Below are 18,970 nucleotides of genomic sequence, written 5' to 3'. Positions count from 1 at the left end.
GCTGTACCTATACTATCGATATACAAAAAGAGATTAGTGAAAGTAGAACGTCCGCCTACAAATCCATGTTGGTTGTCCGTAAGAATGTTCCTAAAACAATTATCCAAACTTGGCAAAACCCATTTTTTCAAATACTTTAGATAAGGCTGACTGAATACAAACTGGCCGATAATTTTTGATATCACTATGATCTCCTGCCTTGAAAATAGGACACACAAAGGAATGTTTCCATCTGTTCGGGAAAATTCCCGCCTGGAGAGATTTATTAAGAACATATACTAATGGTTCACACAAGGACACTGCACTTTCTCTTAGGAACAAATTCGGTATCAAATCAGGGCCAGCCCCTTTATTGACATTTAATGACAACAACACATTCAGTAAATTGTCGAAAGTGACTTCGAGGTTACTAATTTCCACCTCCAGCTGTTGTGAGAAAATTTCGTTACTCTCCAGGTTATTAAGAGATTTACCATTAAAAGTGCTGTATACAGTACCAAAATGTTTCGCAAACAACTCTGTTATTTTTTGTTTGTCATTCTCACTTTCCTCACCTAGAAAGATAGAGCCAGGGAGAGCACCATGTCCGTTGGTTTTATTTTTGATGAACTTCCAAAATTCACCAGCGTTCTCATTTATTCTCACTTCCATCTTTGAAACGTAAGCATTGTAAGACTGCTCAGTGAGTGATGAGCATTCATCAAGTTAATCGTTTCCGAGTTATAAACAATTTAAATTGAAAAAGAAAACGGAAAAATTACGATTTTCTAGGCTCAAAAACACAAGTAAAAAATACCATTTTTGAAACTATGAAGTGCCTAAATTCAAGTTCAAACCTTATTTTATCAGTTACCGATAAGCAATTTGGTCTTGTTTTTTTTTTTGTTTATTGGCATTGGGAAGAACCCGTTTTGCCACGAGAAAATTTATAACATTTGTCTATGTCTATACATATAACTGAACACAATTTGGTACAAATACAATTTTTACAAATCCATACATATAAATACAGTAACTGAATACAAATATTTGGTGCAAATACAGTTTTTACAAATCTATACATATATATTTAATACCTGACTGAATACAATTTGGATTGGTTGATACAGACCTAAAAGTTGAGGAAATTATAAGCGTCTCCTCGTACGACCCAAGAAGCTATAAAAAAGAGCTCTTACTTCGGGATTATGGATGCACTCCAGCATAATAGAAAGGTAATTTTGAGGAAACGGGATTCTTAGTTTAGTTAGTTCCGTAATAAGGTAAGAGGTGGCATTAGAATTATGACTGCATTGAAAAATCCAGTGACTAAAGTCGTCAAAACTGTCACTGCAGTACAGAGGGGGATGTGGCCAATTTCATCTTATAAAGCTTGGAGTTGACTGCTCCGTGTCCAAAGAGGCACCTAATGTATTTGGTGTTAATTTTTCTATTGGGATGGCTTCTTTTAGCAAGCTTTGTAGAAGGAAGTGTTGGAAAGAGCGTGCAGTACTGAAATGCATTGTTAGATCTAATTATTGTCCATTTGTCTGCCCATTTAGTTCTTAAGTTTTGCTTACATATAGATAATGCGTCTTGTAGCGTTAATTCGGGGGCTTGTTTGCCATCAGTTATAGCTCTTTTCGCCAGTTTGTCAGCTGTTTCGTTTCCCGTTATGGAGGAATGCCCTTTGGCCCATATGAAGAATGTATTTATCTGTTTATAATCTAAGGCTCTTAAGGTTGTCAAAATTTCCACGATTATTGAATTATTGTATAGGGAGGTAACAGGGTCCACCAGAGCTGATAAAACAGATTTCGAATCCGATATTATAGCCAAGTTTGACAAGGGCAGCAGTGAATTGTTTGCCCAATCCAAAGCCTTAAATATAGCAAGTGCCTCTGCTGTAAAGATTGTAGAGTTTTTGTTTAGTTTAAACAACAGAATTTCGTTTGTGTTTTCCCTGTACACTGCACATCCTGTTCCAGTAGGGGATTTGGATCCGTCTGTAAAAAATTTATGTACATTACCTAATTTCTCTAATTCTATTTGCATAGATGTTATTAATTGCTGGGTTATCATTATATTCTGGAAAAGTAATATTTGGTTATATTCTGGAAAAGTAATATTTGGTTGTGTAAGACATATATCGAATTTAGCCGTGAAGAACGGCAAATCAGAATCATCACGAAGTTCGATGTTTGAGACTGTTGCAAATGCATCAGCTAGAGGGGGACAGTTTCTGTTGTGCCAGTATTTATTAGTGTAGCTATATGCAGTTAAGATGCCTAAATTTTTAATAAGGTCGTTGTGTATAAATCGTTTTTGTTTACCGACGAATTTTTCAGCTAGGAACTGACGTCTAAGTTGCATGGGGGGTTCGCCACACTCTGCAAGGAGAGCAGCTGTGGGAGCGGATTTAAATGCACCAAGAACAATGCGTAGGGCCTTGAACTGTTTCCTATCTATTTGTAAAAGTCTGGAATTAGTGGCTGATCCATACAAAAAACAACCATAATCTAGGATAGATCGAGTGTATGCTCGGTAGAAAATCAAGTTAATGTTAGGGTCAGCGCCCCAATGATATCTGTTAATTGCTCTTAGAATATTTAGACTTTTTCACTTTTCTTAATGCATCTTGATATGTGATCAGACCAGGTCAGTTTGCAATCAAATGTGATACCCAGATATATGTATGTTTGGCAAACAGGTATAGCGTAATTTTGAATTGTTATGCTATTAAGTTCTGGTGATTGGTGTCTGGTAAAAAATACAATAGCAGATTTATGAGGTGATATTTCAAATCCTTGTTCAGGAAAGTATTTAGAGCAGCAATGCACTATATACTTAAGATTACTAACACATTGGGAGTAGTTTTTATGAGTAGTGTATATAGAAAAATCCGTCAGCATATTGTAAAATTCTTGCGTTCATACCAAGGTTGTGAACATCGAGGGTATAGATATTAAATAGAAGCGGGCTCAACACCGACCCTTGTGGCAGACCAGAGTTAACCTCTCTAGGACCTCGAGTATTTGTATTGCATTTTATAAAGATCTGTCGTCTGAGGAACATATTAAATAGAACAAATGCAAATTGTGGAGGTATATGGATGTATGTTAACTTTTCATATAAACAATCCAACAACACGCTTTCATAAGCACTAGAGATATCTAAAAATAAAGCAGCTGAATAATGGTTTTCTGAAAAAGCCAACTGAATTTCTGTTGCAAGATTGGCTGCACAATCGAGAGTACCTTTACCTCGCCGAAAACCAAACTGGGATTGGGGGAGGATGTTATTATTTTTTAAGTACCATTCTAATCTGAGTTTGATAATCCTTTTCAAAGTTTTTAATACACAAGACATTAGAGAAATGGGTCGCAGAGCTTTGTTGTCACTTGCCTTAGGAATAGGGATAGACACTGTTTTAATGAGGGGCAATCCGTATCTCCTGAAAGTATATTATTATATATTTTGCAAAGAGAGTGTTTCGCCGAGTCAGGGAGCTTTTTAATCATCATATAATTGATGCCATCTAAGCCTGGAGCAGTACCTAAGTTTTGACGATTTGATATTAAGTTCTAACTCTCTTAGTGTAACTGGGGCTAGAAGAGAATGATCGTGATTACTAGTGGGTGTGTAGTGAATGTAAGGACTAACAAAACTTGGAGCTAATTTATGAAAAAGTATTTCAGCCTTTCTGCACATGGTTGGATATCATTTTTCTTCTTTTGAAATCTATTAATCCGTCGCCAAATTTCCGAAGGATTTGAATTCCTATTGAGTTGAGTACAATAGTCTGCCCAAGCCTGTTTGGCTTTCAATTTGAAGGTTCTTTTGCAGAGCGCATCTATTTTTTTACATTGATATAATTTGAGGTTATCATATTGCGCTTGTACGTTTTGTAGGCTTCCTTCCTTTGGGTAACCAATTGTTGACATTCCTCATCCCACCAAGGGGGATGAGGAGCCTTTTTAGGAGAGAAGGGGTAAGTTTTTTTAAGAGCTGTACCCGCCGAGGATGTAATTGAATTGGTGATAAAGTTAATCATTTCGTTAGTATTGTTGAAAAGCGGAATCTCGGAGAAATCGTTATCAATTTTTGTTTGAAACAATGCCTAATCAGCTTCTCGCATAGACCATTTATGAATGGGGGTAATATTAATATTATCAATTGTGAGTTGTTGTAACACAAATGTGATAGCATAATGATCAGAGCCATACGTATCTGTTTTAACAGACCAAAAGAATTGTGAGCTAAAGTTGGACGAAATGAGGGTAAGATCAACACATGATGGAGAGTCAGGGGCAGAGACTCTGGTAGGTGATCCGTCATTTGCAATGATAAAGTTATCGAAGTATTCTTCCACCTCGTTTATTACGTCTATCTTTTCTAATAATATTAAATCCCTGTAAGGACATTTCATACTTAGGTTTGTACCAAGTTTCCGAAATAAGAGCTATATCAAAGTGTTCTTCTGTAAAAAGTTGCGTAATAGAGTTTTTATTAGAGTACGCTGATCTAGCGTTCCACTGAACAATTTTTAAACCGGCCATATCAGGTAAAGAAATGTTTAATCACGCTGTTAATTATATTTTCTACATCTTGTATAGAGGGAACTGAACTATTAATCGTAGGGTTTCGAGCAGGAATGTCTGAAAAGAAATTATTGATTGAATCCTTCAAAGTAGAAGCGAATTCATTTTTAAGATATTGCATGGATGGCAAATGTTTGGATGGGCTCTGAGCAATATTGGAATAGGTATTTGGCCTAGAAACTAATGAAGGGGATTCAGTAGTGGATGACAGTAACGGAGCAAATCTGTTTTTTTGAACAATACTAGTGTAGGCAGGATTGTCAATAACTTTTTCGGCCTCTTTGAAAGAAATATTAAGGTGTGCCATTGCTTCCTTAGTTCGTTTTTTGTATTCTGAACAATCTCGATTTGTCGAGTTGTGTGAATTAGAGTTACAAAATATGCAGAAATTATCACATTGAGTGCATTCGTTATCATTTTCTTTGCCGCAGTTTCGGCATTTCTTTTTTCCTTTACATTGAGATGCAGAGTGACCGTAACGAAGACAGTTGTAACACTGCATAACAGGATGAACATACATGTCTACGGGACATCTGACTTTATTTATATAAATAAATTGAGGAATTTTATTACATGAAAATGTGACAATTATCTGGGGATTTTGTCAATCACTCCGTCTTTTGCTACTTTTCGAAACATTCTCTGAACTTTACGAACAGAACACTCTGATTTTATAACTTTAACAAGATCATTTTCAGTCAGATACGTATCAACCGATCTTACAATACCTTTTTTTCTGTTAAATGTGAGGGGATATAAGCTATCAATTTATTATCTTTAAATACCAAATTTTCCACTAATTTGTTTGCAACTAACCATGAATTAACTTCAATTTTAAGTCTATTGCGACCAACGCTACTAATTTCTTAGATCGATTTTTCGTATTCTGAAAGTGCTAACAGTTTTTCACCAAGTCTCATTGGATGCAATCTTCCCACATTCAAAAATTCATGTTCAACAAAAATTAAGTACGGACCTGTATCTCTTGACGTAAATCGATTAGTAATGGAAATATCGTGTTTAAAAGACTGGTTTGGCTGGTCTAAATTATTTGCTGTTGTTGTTAATGAGTTTTTAATTGTTATCATTATCTGCTGGAAAAACTTGATTTTTGTCCCCTGTTGCAATATTATTCTTATCGGCTTCTGTAAATCCGCGAAAACCATCTTGATTAATATTTACATTTGACTCGTCTAGTTCCATGCCATCCAGAACCCTGATATCCTCGATTCTTATATTTGAAGAACGTGGCGGCTTCCCGCCGCCAGGAGAATTTCCCGACATCTGTCCCAGACAGAAGTCGGATCTTTAAGTATAATTTCCCAGGACAAATTAAGGAATAAATCGACTTACTTGTAGAAATCCAAATAGTTTAACCAAATAAATGAGTAAAAGGTAAACAAACTGTATTTTTTGCGGAAATTAGTGAATCGACTTTTAAATCAAACACATCTAATCACTAAGAGACTTGAGAGACGACTGGGTTTTATTTTAAAATATTGTTTGTTAGTTGTGAATGCAGCCTGATCGGCCGTCCTCTCATATGCGCTTCATTTTTAATTAAAAAAAAAAACAATGTTTTACAATAAAACGTGCCCAAAAATTTGAGTACTTCGTTATTTCAAAAATTATTTTTTTTTACTTGTGTTTTGAACCTTGGAAATCGTCATTTTTCGTTTTTTTTTTTTTAGTTTTAAATTGTTTATAACTCGAAAACGATTAACTTTCGAGAAAAATTACAAAAGACCTTTTTTGTTTCCAATGATCCAAAGAACCTAAAATGATGTCTAGGCGGGCCGAAAAAATTGATTTTATAATTTGTTTAAAATTTTTTTTTAGTAAATGTAGCAATAACTCCAAAATTATGGCATGTAAGTTATAGGGCAGGGGTGGCCAAGCTCCTTGATAGTCAGAGTCACTTTTCACAAGGTAAAATTTTTCGCGAGCCGCAATTAAAAACATATTCAAAAAGTATGTAAAGAAGGTATGTACAATGTTTTTTAACAGAACCCTTATTTATTGAAAACAGAAATAAAATTATGAATTATTAAAACTTAATTACATTTGTTTTCCTTATTCTTCTTGTCGTTGTCCTTATGCCCAATAAGAGAGTCGAATTTTGCTATCACCTATCCATCTTTTACCTCTTTCGTCCACGCCTTCTGGTCTCCTGCCATGTCCTTAACCTGTTGCGCTGTTTTCCGTTTCTTGGTCCTGATTTCCTGGATTTGTTCCATCCACCCCTTTCTAGGTCTGCCACTTCTTCTTTTCCCCTGTCTCTTGGCATCTGTCACCTTCTTTACTAGTCTATTCTCGTTCATTCTAGTTATATGTCCAAACCAATTCAAGTTTCTTTTTTCATTTTTTTTTCTATTAGTCCCAATCTTAACACGTTTGTAATGTTTTCGTTCCTTTCCCTGTCCAAAATTTGTTTTCCTTCTTTTTGTAATTCTTTAAAATTTGGTGAATAATTTGTGATAGCACTTCTCAGTAATTCTTTCAGATGCTGGTTAGTTAATACTGATATGTGTTAGGATTTCACGAATTTTAAAATGGAAATAAATGGTCCACACAAGTACATTGTTCCTAATATGGAAATAATTCGACAAGCATCCTTTTTTAATTTAGGGTATGCACTTCGATTTTGGTATAAATTTCCAAAAATCGGTAATCAGCGTCGAATTATAGTTTTATTTTCGAGCTTGATCTTCTTGCGTCTCTATTAATTTTAATTCTCCAAATCTTGTTTGGGTTATATATTGGTAATAAGAAAGTCACCTTATGGACTATGTTTATTTTAAATGAATTCAGAAAAAAATGAAGAGACGATTTAAAATATTTTAACTCTTAAAATCCATTTTGGAGTTCGGTCAATATTCCTTCTGACTTTCTTATTTACTCGTTAAGTTTTTCTAGTTTAATATTGAAACAACTTTGTAAGTCGAGTAAAATGACTAAATATCTACCTGTACAAATCTGTGTGGAGTGGGTTGATTACTGACTTTTATGTCGCGCCACTCTTAATATTATTTGGCGCAGTTTTCGATGTGTCGTATCACTCTTAGCTTGGATGAAAATGGAATTTGTTACAGAGTTGCATTTGGTCTTTCATATTTGTTGTCAGTAATTTAAAAGACATTCTGAAACACATATATGGAACGATAATATTTTTTTTAATAATAACACAGAATTGAAAAGGATCTCGGGTACATTTATCGAGAGCCACAAGTAATTCTTCAAAGAGCCACATGTGGCTCGCGAGCCGCAGTTTGGCCACCCCTGTAATAGGGTATAGATAATATAACACGAAAAATAATTAGTATTTTTTAAGGATTTCAAAACGCAAAAAATATATAGGGTGTTTCATTTGAAATAAGAAAGTTCATTAGATTTCCAGAAAAAACGGAAGATTTGGCAACAATATAATTACCACTATAATATCGGCAGCATTAGAAGACCCTTACCCACCAAAATTTATAAAAATCGTTTTAGCGGTTTCCGAGAAATTACTGTGTTGCCAGACTTTTTCACAACCCTGTATAACGTTGTTCCATGGAAAACCCACATATCAACCCCTACAAAGAATAACATTGTAACCAGCATTTATGATATTCTTCAGAAGTGATATGTCAAACTCCTCTTTTAGAATAAGGCCTACTTTTTTTGATTAGAGGATAGGTTTTTGAATTGTGGCAGTTACAGTTTTTGATATAAATATAAAGTTCAGTGGATAATCTTTTAACTGTCCTTGCAATGTTCTTATCTGACGCAAGTGTAGTATCTACCTACGTAAAATTAACGGAACTTAGCAGCCAGTGCGGCAAATAAAATTGTAACAATAGTTACGCTATAGTTTTTGAAATAGAGAATTATTTTGATATGTTGTATCTGTAGTTACTTTGTTTTTCTACAAATAATTCAAATATTTTTTAGTTACAGTATTACTCTATTAGGAATCTTTCTTATAAATGAAGTTAGAGCCACACCGATGATATTGGAAGATAGAGCATAAAAAGTTGTACAAGAAGAATTGTAATTAAAAATCGGCAAAAATGTTAGTTACAACATTATTCTATAAAGGGGTCGATATGAAACTATTGGCAGTTACAAAGTTGTTCCTGCATAGCATTTATTTGTTTAATGACACATTCTTGTATAATTCTGATGGTAGGTTTGTACAGTTTATTATCAATGAATAATATAAGTTAAGTCAACAGTAAATTATTCTGTTAAGTAACACTCCACAATGATTTCTCTTTGCTTGTTTTAATCTCCTGTTCATTCATGAATGGTTGGAATATAAAAGAGGCATAGAAAACCAAGTAAAATGAAGTATAAACATTAATAATAGAACTTAATACATGCGACTAATAAATTATGTGGCACTATTTCAACAGATATAATTTATTGATTGAGAACTTACCTTTCTACAGCTAAAAAAGCAGTTAACATGAACTGACCAGTAACACGCCAGACATGAAAGCACTTGTAAACACCCAATAACTGCAAGACCAACAAAACCACCCTCATAATGTTCATAAAAACCATAAATTCCCAACCATAGATATAGCCATGCTGAATAAATTAAGATAAACGGTAACAAATATAGATGTAGTAAAGTTGGTAAACGAGTATATAAAGAAACATACTGGACCAAATCATCTAACTTTGGTGTTACACTCATTGTAGCAATTTAATTTTAAATATATTTATTTATGGTCCACACATATGTGTATGTGACAGCCCTTAGTGTCAAAAGCAGTCAAAAGTTTGTTGACAACTGACGTACGTAGTGACCATTACTGCCAAGTGCCAATGTCAGTAGTGTCAAAAATTTGAACGTTCTTAAGCTCTTACATAGCCACCTTTAATTTACAAGCCATTAAGAGAAAAAGGCAACGTCGCAATTTATGACGTCCGTAGTCTGACTTTCGGACTACTGCACAAACCACATAGTCCTGTCGCCAGGGGGGGTACAACGGCCTCGTTAATTCAGATGGACTTACCCAAATTTTTTTTATGTATTTTGACCCGTAGAACACGAATTTTTTGGGTAACAGTTGATCCGGATGTCGATAAGATTGTTATAGACCAAGAACTTGAGGAATCAAATAACAGCGATTTTTGGCAAAACAAAACAATATTTTGTATTTTTTGGGTCATTTTAAGCAAAAAATATTTCTACAAGTTTTTTAGTAGGATGCACAGTTTTCGAGATAAACGCGGTTGAACTTTCAAAAAATCGAAAAACTGCAATTTTTAAACCCGAATAACTTTTGATTAAAAAATAAAATAGCAATTCTGCTTAGCGCCTTTGAAAGTTCAAGTCAAATTATGTCGGTTTTGATTATTTGCATTGCTAAAAATTTATTGTGTTATTGCTAAACAAAGCTACAAACAACTAGTGCGTGAGTGATGTTTCTATGATTTCTCATTTAAAATCGAACGAGTAGGTAGAATAGGTACTAGTGCAATCAAGACTATTTCTACGTTACATGCGTTAAAACGCATGTAAAAGCACGGGAAACCCTACGTGTTTATAGCTTTGTTAAACAATAAAAAAATAAATTTTTACCAATGCAAATAATCAAAACCGATATAATTTGACTTAAACTTTCAAATGCGGTAAGCAGACTTGCTATTTTATTTTTTAATCAAAAGTTATTCGGGTTCAAAAATTGCAATTTTTCGATTTTTTTAAAGTTCAACCGCGTTTATCTCGAAAACTGTGCATCCTACGAAAAAACTTGTAGAAATATTTTTTACTTAAAATGGCCCAAAAAATACAAAATATTGTTTTGTTTTGCCAAAAATCGCTGTTATTTGATTCCTCAAGTTCTTGGTCTATAACAATCTTATCGACATCCGGATCGACTGTTACCCAAAAAATTCGTGTTCTACGGGTCAAGATACATAAAAAAAACTTGAGTAAGTCCATCTGAATTAACGAGGCCGTTGTACCCCCCCTGGCGACAGGACTAACAAACCATACATACTTATAGACGTTTCACGGCCATGTTAATCTTTCGGATCGAATTAACGCCATCTCTTGATTGGAATGGGAACTAAATTGACAAATTTTAGTTACGTGGGAATTTCAAATTATAAATTTTGCGGGATTTTTGATGAAATTTCGCAGGAAATTAAAACAACAGAAAGACAATTCAATGTTTTACTGAAAACTTCAAATATTCCAATTTGTTTTCAAAATGCTATAAACACTACTGCCATGTGTCACGTGAAAGCACTGATGTGTAATATTGAGTTGAATGAAAATTTTTGAAATAATCTTGTAGGATGATTGTTTAGATAAATACCTTAGATCTAATCTTTCACAAACTTCCAAAAATATATAGGCCCGAAATGTTGATGACACACTTGTATATTGGAATAAACTGTTCCAGGATCTATTATATTGTTTTTTTAAATGTGGAGAAACACAACACGGGATGATCAATGTAAACTAAAAATTCTACTCACAAAAACGGAGAGGAGGTTAATACAATTGATTAAAATTGTGATTAAATCTAATTAAAAACGTAACACCACTATAATAAAATATTTAAGCCACAAACTGTAAAATAAAAAGTAAATAACAAATTAATTTAATTGTCAACTGTCAGTTGTTAAATATGACAAGAGAATTGACTGACAGCGACATCTCTGGATTGGAATGGTAACTAATTTGCTGTCTTGACCTTGACAATTTACGTGAAACGTCTATAAGTATGTATGGTTTGTGGACTACTGCTTTCGAAACTACGACTTTAAAGTACAAATTCTGGTAAAATTTATAATATTTTTTGAATCGAACAAGAAAATATTATTAATTGGAAGTTTGTACAAAATAATATTAAAAGTAATTCCTTGTAAGTAACGTTTATTATACAAAAAAAAAACAATAACAAGAATATAAACGGGATTCATTTTTTTCGAATCCTAAGAAAACTAATAAGTATTTTTCAAAAATTTAAACGCAGAGTGAAAGATTACGTTAGGACCAAGGGCCCAAAGTCCCTGAAAACTTCTATGTTTATTTTAATAAGTTACAGGGGTGAAAAACTGGGAAAATTTAGTGTGACTTTTAGTTTCAAATATGTCATTAAAAAAACTTTTTATTCATTCTAAGGGACTTTTGGCCCTCGGTAATAAAGTAATCTTTTATTCTGCGTTTAAATTTTTCAAAAATACTTATTAGTTTTCTCAGAATTCGAAAAAAATGATTACATTTAAAATACAGGCGTCAAAATTTTGCATTTTGTTCCTTTCCCCTTAAAGTTTGTCGCACTTATTTGGAAACACCCTGAATTGATAAATAACAAATCTAGTTGTTAAACATAAGCGAATTAATAAAAAAACAGAATGTTAAGAAAACCGGAGTCTATCTATAGTTGGGTTTTAATTTCAGTATTTTATAAATTCCTGGTACACCATAAAAATTTAACTGGTTAGCAACAATATTATTACAACGGTATTGTTAAAGAATTAGGCTATAACATATTTTAAAAAATCACTTAAATCTGCCAACAAGTTTAGGAAATATAAGACATTAAAAATGACAAAATTTTTAAGTGGACGGATTTCTATATGCACGCAAGTTTATATAAAAATATATTATATTGAATTAAAATCATCTTAGTAACATACCTTTTAATGGTATTTATAATTTGGAGCACGAAATATTGTAAAATATTTCAGTTTCTCTGTAAATACAGTGAAAATTATTTAAAAACAAATGAGAACTGTCAGAATTAATCGGTCTACCAATAGATGTTGCCAAGTTTCAACTTCATGGCTTGTTAAGTAAAGGTGGCTATGGCTTTTACCATAGAGAAATAACAACACTTGTTGTTATTTCTCTATGGCTCTTACCATAGAGAAATACCTTGTTGTTATTTCTCTATGGCTCTTACAGCCACATTCCAATCTACGGCTGCGGCACAATTGAGGGGGCCAGACGTAGGGGTTTAAGTGCAGTTTTGATAGTTCTGAGATAATCAGCTTCAAAGTTGTTTGAGTTTTATAAATTCTAGTAGTCATTAAACTAAAATATGTCTAGTGTACAATGTACTCTAAAATGATAAAAATATAAGGGTATATTATTACTTGTTAACTCTTTCCTTTTTTTCAATTATTAAAAAAAATGTACTTGAATCGGTACATGGTGTTGATAAATGTTACTGGTAAAACGGTTCAAGTGCAGATGTTAACTACATACCTTTTACTTAATCACTTTTGTCCCAGCTGTTATCCACAGTGTAACTACAATCTGTCACGTTGCATAATAGGTACCTATAGTATTTTTACTACAAAAACGTTATTACGTAGGTCAAAATTTTTGACGTAAGAGAACTGTCAAAACATTAGAATGTGACTTTTCATTATTGCCATGTTTATTATAAACATGGCAATAATGAAAAGTCACATTCTAATGTTTTGACAGTTCTCTTACGTCAAAAATTTTGACCTACGTAATAACGTTTTTGTAGTAAAAATACTATACTTAATTAGATAGTCTTCCAAAATTGGTCACAAATCTAATATTTATTTACTTGAAATTAATCCTGTATTAACATGTGTTTACACATTACATAATACTAAAAATAGTTTTGTGGTAAAAATGGTTCAAGCGCACTTAAACCCGTTTATTACTGTTTGTTTTTACAGAACACTAAAAATAGTTTTGTGGTAAAACGGTTCAAGCGCACGGTTAAACCTGTTTACTACCAAAGCAAATTGCAATTGTTTTCAGTGAACTAAATGTAATGGCGATAGATAAAGACTGTAGGGCGAAATATGCTTAAATCGTTTTACCGCCAAGTTCTAATACCATTTTGAGTATGCGAGTCTGTACTTAGAGTGGAATTTAAAAAAAAGTGCAATTAAACCCTTTTACTTCTAACCCCCTCAATTCACAGCATCACAGCTACCAAAATAGTTTGATACATTATTAGACAATTAGACCCGAACTAGAACAATTAGAAATTGTCCCACTCCCTATCCATCCTTCATCTTTCCATCTCCCCACAGTGTATGGGAACACCAGGCGGTATATGAGCGTTGCTGCCACATCTTTCGAAGAAAGCCGCGACAAATCAGAGGAAACCTCAAACCTCAATAAAAAAATCCGCAATCCCGGTTTGTTAATCAATGTGACCAGGGAATGAATGGTTACGTGGAAGTAGTCTTGAGTGGTGCACTCATGAAGTAGGCGAAATTTACGGGGAAGAAATAGCCTTAGCTGGATAAGAGAGCCAGCTGGTGCTCATCAGTGTAGAACTACCCAACTTATGGGAATATGGAGATATAAAAATTTATAATAAATATATGTATCGGAAGAGGACGGAAGTAAATTAATGGACAGGGGAAAATAAGAGGATTTAGGGGACAATAATAACCTCAACGATGGCATAAAGGCTACCCAGGCAAAGGCGGGGTTTGAAGAAAGCGAGGCGTTGAAATTAACAAGGGAGACCTAACAAAAAAAGTAACAATGGAAGCGTAGGATCTACAGCTTAACAAGAATGACCCAATACGAAAGTGGAGATCAAGAAAATGATCTGGAGATTGGAGATTGAATACACCTACAAGTGCTTACATAGAAAAATGTCAGCATACTTACAGACACCCAGGGAGACAGAAAAAATCGATACCAGTAGAGAAAAGGGAGGTCGGAACCCAGGTAAACAAAGCGAGGAGATCGAGGAAAATGGAGATGAGAAAGAAAGAATAGAGGGAAAATACAGATCATTGCCTCCCTGAGTCAATGAGGAGTAACCCAGAAGCAAGCTAAAAAGCTATTAAGATTGCAGGAATAATGGATATAACCCAACATGGGAAAATAACTTGATCATAGTCCTCTAGACAAAATAAATGAGCTCACAAAAGATAAGAGATAAGTAAGTCACGCAATACATAAACGGGCTTACAAGCCTGGATAAATTCATGGAAAATAACAAAGCAGGCTCAGGCTAAGTTCTGAACTAAATCACGTCGGAGAGGAGACAAGATGATGAGTAAAAGAAATATGAAATATGAATACGGGGAGGGAGGTGTTAAGAGCCTGGAAGCCACAAAAGATCTGGCAGAAGCCATAGATGCGTGGTGGGAAAAAACTCGGCATAGGACAAATAGAGTAAAGCAGCGGTTCTCAATATGTGGTACATGTACCACTGGTGGTACATCTCATTATTTGCGGTGGTACACAAGACACAAAAAAATTAAAATAGTAGTGCTTAGTAAGTCTTGATAATATAATCTAAAAATATAGGTGGTACCAAAAATAATAAAAAGAACTATAGGTGGTACATGACTCAAAAAGTTTGAGAACCCCTGGAGTAAAGCACTACAGTGCTCCCTCAGGAATTTAAAAATTAACATAACACTGGTAATTCAAAACTCCAACAGTGGTCATGAGAATTCCACTGAATTCTAGAAGCATTTCTAAAATTGAGGCGGACTAGATATTGCCTATGGTAGGCGATCACCACTTTTATTTATTCGAGGTAGTATGACAGATGCGCTTTATATTGATGACATCTTACAAACCACTTTACTGCCTTATCTCGAAGACCGTCGATACGTCTTTTTTCAGCTCGACAACGCGCGTCCCTATATTGCTCGTCAAACTATGGACTTTCTCTAAGAAGCTGGCGTTAATGTTTTGCCGTGGCCGCCTATTCACTGGATTTAAATCATATCGAACATGTATGGAATATGATGGGAAGGAGACTGACCACTTTGCACCATTCTCCACAGGCTCTGACACAGTTAATACATGAAGTTCAAGCTGCTTGGAACGAGGTGCCACAAGCAGACATCGATCATCTCATTTTGTCAATGCTTAGACGTGTACAGGAGTGTATTCAGCTACGGAGTCGCCAAACACATTATTCATTTTTTTTATTACTTACATGTTAATAAAAATTCTTGCCAACTATCTTTTCCTATGTTGCCAAAAAATCAAGTCCAAGAAATTATTTTTTCTGGGTGTAACACTTCTAATGTCACCAAGATCTTCGTTTTAAAGCAAAGTTGCTTCCCATATTTTGTCTGTTGAGTAAAAAAAAAAGATAAAATAGATTGAAAATATTTTTTTTTAAACATAAATTAAAAACATTAAAAAGAAGATGGAGAAAACAAGGACAGCAGACAGAAGAATCCGGTCAATTAAAATAAAGACAAAAAACGATGAGAGGAAATGTAAATTGAGCTACGGCCCACATTTGACGGGAGTGGAGATTCTGTTCGTGTCCCAACTTTCTACAGAAAATCGTCTCGGAATACCTGTAATATGAAATAATTTGAATCAGCTGCAAGAGCAAAATGGATGGTCCGAAAAATAGAAGATTGTAAACCTAAGTATTACTTTTAAAGGAGATGTCTTGGATGAGTTTAATATAGCTGTATTAAGCTATATGAGGGGCCTAGATGCAAAACTGGACATTTCCACTTTGTGGCCAAAATTAGTTGAATACACCTCTGTAATCTGTGATTAAAGATCCATATATTAACAATTTGATAAAGAGCAAAATTGGACATATCCTAGTAGTAAATTCAATGTGAAAAAATTGGTTCAGATGCAAAAGTGGACTTTTCCTCCAAATTGAGATAGGGAAAAGTAAAGTTGTAAATTGTTTTTTTTAGTTTACTCAGATTGACGTGTGGAAATGTCCGGTTTTGAATCTAGACCCCTCATATTATAACCTATTGATAGTGGGAATTTGATATCAGTGTTTTTTAGCTCTCTTGGAATTCCGCAGATATCTTAATATTTCTGTAATACTTTCTACATAATGACGATCAACATAACTATGAGTATTGTGGCTATTCCCGTGGTTAAATGAGAAATACACTAATGGATTTCAATGATTTGTCACTCGTGTTCGGATATGTCCTGGTCGAATTGTTCTGCGTCAAATACTATGCTTGGCAATTCATCTCCCCGAATATCTATGTTATGTCTAGATATGTTGATCTGTTTTACTCTTGGCCTCTGCATAAATAGGAGCAGCAGGATTCTTACGGAAGGAGAAGGCAGAATTCTTCAACCGTACTGACAGGAGCCTTTAAATAACTCCCAATTGACTTTTCTAATCCGATACTGGATGTGAGCAGTGTCCCATCAGCTTCGTCTGATGTTTTGAATTTTTTATTAGTTCCTTCTGATTTTTGTTCAAGGAATCTATGCCTCTGTATCATCATCATCAGTGGCGTTACAGCTCTATATGAGCCAAAGCCTTCTTCAGAACAATCCTCCATTCGCCCCTGTCTCTGGCAACTCTTCTCCAAGCTCTAATTCCAATAGATTTTAAGTCAGTTTCTATGTTGTCTTGGTACCTAAGTCTCGTTCTTCCTCTTGCTCGTTGTCCTATCGGCCCTCTTCGGTCAAAAACTTTTCTGACTATGGCATCTTCCTCTCGCCTGATTATATGACCTATCCATCTAAGGCGTGATACCTTAATGAATTGTACGTCAAGTTCTCCAAAATTTCTATACAATTCAAAGTTGTAACGCCTGCGCCACAAACGTTGTTCTTTTATGCCACCATATATTCGTCTTAGAATTTTTCGCTCAAAACGTTTGAGCAGTTCTTGGTAATTGTAAGTGACCAAGTTTCTGAGCCATATGTTAGCACTGGTCTTATTAGTGTTTTGTAGACAGTCAATTTAATTTTTCTAGGTATTTTTGAGGCCATCTGTCTTCTTAAGCCATAGTAGCACTTATTGGCGAGCACTATTCTTCTTTTAATTTCTTCACTGACATTGTTATCTTTAGTTAGCAGCGAGCCTAAGTATATGAAGGTGTCGACACCTTCCAGTTCTAGGTCGTCAATTATTATTCTTGTAGGTGTCGGGTTGCTTGACCTAGTGCAACACATATATTTGGTCTTTTGAACATTTATATTTAGGCCCATTCTTTGTGCAAATGCTCTTAACGACCGAAATGCTTCAGTCAGAGATTCTTTAGATCTACCTATGATGTCTATGTCATCTGCGTATCCGACAATTTGTACTGATTTGTTAAAGATAGTACCATTCGTATTAATTTGGGACTCTCGAATAATTTTTTTTAATGCCAGGTTAAATAAGAGACACGATATTCCATCACCCTGTCTTAGTCCATTTTTGCAATGGAAGGGTCTTGAGAAATCGTTTTGGATCTTTACCACGCTCTCTGCTCCTGTGAGCGTAAGTTCAGTTAATTGGACAAGATGAAGCGGTATTTTAAAAGTAGAAGTTTACCTCTATTAACTGAGTCGTATGCGACTTTGAAGTCCACGAATATGTGGTGGGTGTCGACACCGAACTCTAGGGTTTTTTCAAGGATCTCCCTCACTGTAAATATCTGGTCCGTTGTTGATTTATTAGGACGGAAACCGCACTGATATCCTCCTACTATTTCTTCAGCGTAGGGGAGAAGTCTTTTGTACAATACGTTGGACAACACTTTATATCCCATATTGAGTAGAGTGATGCCTCTATAATTATCACACACCATCATGTCTCCCTTTTTGTGTAGAGGACACAGTACACCCAACTTCCAGTCTGTGGGTGTTTCTTTCTGTTGCCAAATTGCAGTTATCAGTTTATGCATATGTTTCAAGTGGGTGTCGCCGCCGTTTTTGAAGAGTTCAGCAGGGAGATTATCCGAACCGGGGGCTTTGTTATTTTTAAGTGTTAAGATGGCTTCTCCAATTTCTTCTTCGGTGGGGAGTGGCTGCCGATCATCTTCATTAATTTGAAGCATGAGATCCTCCATCTCGCCATCTTCATAATTGCCACTAAGCAGTTCTTCGAAATGTTGCGCCTTAGTATCTGTTCCTTGTGACTAATTATAGAGCCGTCCCTATCTTTACAGGCTATTATTCTGGGTTTGAAGTCTTTCCTGCAGCTATTTATCTGTTGGTAGAATTTTCGTATGTCTTATTTTCCATTGTGGTAGTTAAAAATTTCGTTTAGAGCGTGCTCGTATTGTTCTTTATTTTTTTCTTCTGATATCTATGCCTCTGTATACTTTATTATTTATCACCTTTACCTGGGGAGTATTTCTTGAGTATTATTTATTACTCTTTGCCAGTGGCGCACCTAGAATGTTCCAGGGGGGTTGGCACCGATTTTTTTTGCATTGTTTGTGAAAGACATTTTCCTACTATATGCCCTAGGTGGTTAACCCCCAAACCCCCCGGGGTGCGCCGCTGTTCTTTGCAAAGTACCCTTCAATTCCTGCGGGATGAGTTGTTTCATTTTAGGTTTATTTTTTTGTTTTGATTTTATTCCACTAGATAAATAATCTGCGGGGTTTTCTTTTGTATCTACTTTGAATCAGCGATCATAAGGTTATATTTCCGTTATTCTGTTTGCTACACACGTTTCCACTTTCTTGATTGT

The 18,970-nt window shown here is 34.8% G+C and overlaps 1 protein-coding gene across 1 annotated transcript in view; it reads right to left on the bottom strand.

The window, feature by feature from the left end:
- LOC126890813 (endoplasmic reticulum transmembrane helix translocase) overlaps positions 1–9,350 on the bottom strand; it is a 214,742-nt gene extending 205,392 nt beyond the window's left edge. The window contains exon 1 of the mRNA XM_050660004.1: positions 9,004–9,350. Within this exon, the coding sequence (XP_050515961.1) occupies positions 9,004–9,264 (261 nt within the window). The 5' untranslated portion in view covers positions 9,265–9,350. The remainder of the gene's footprint in view (positions 1–9,003) is intronic.
- Between the last annotated feature and the right edge of the window lie 9,620 nt (positions 9,351–18,970).

This window comes from Diabrotica virgifera, chromosome 8, assembly GCF_917563875.1.
Source record: "Diabrotica virgifera virgifera chromosome 8, PGI_DIABVI_V3a".
Lineage (NCBI taxonomy): Eukaryota > Metazoa > Arthropoda > Insecta > Coleoptera > Chrysomelidae > Diabrotica > Diabrotica virgifera.
Note: the sequence above shows the minus strand (reverse complement) of the source record. Positions and strands in the feature narration are given on the sequence as shown.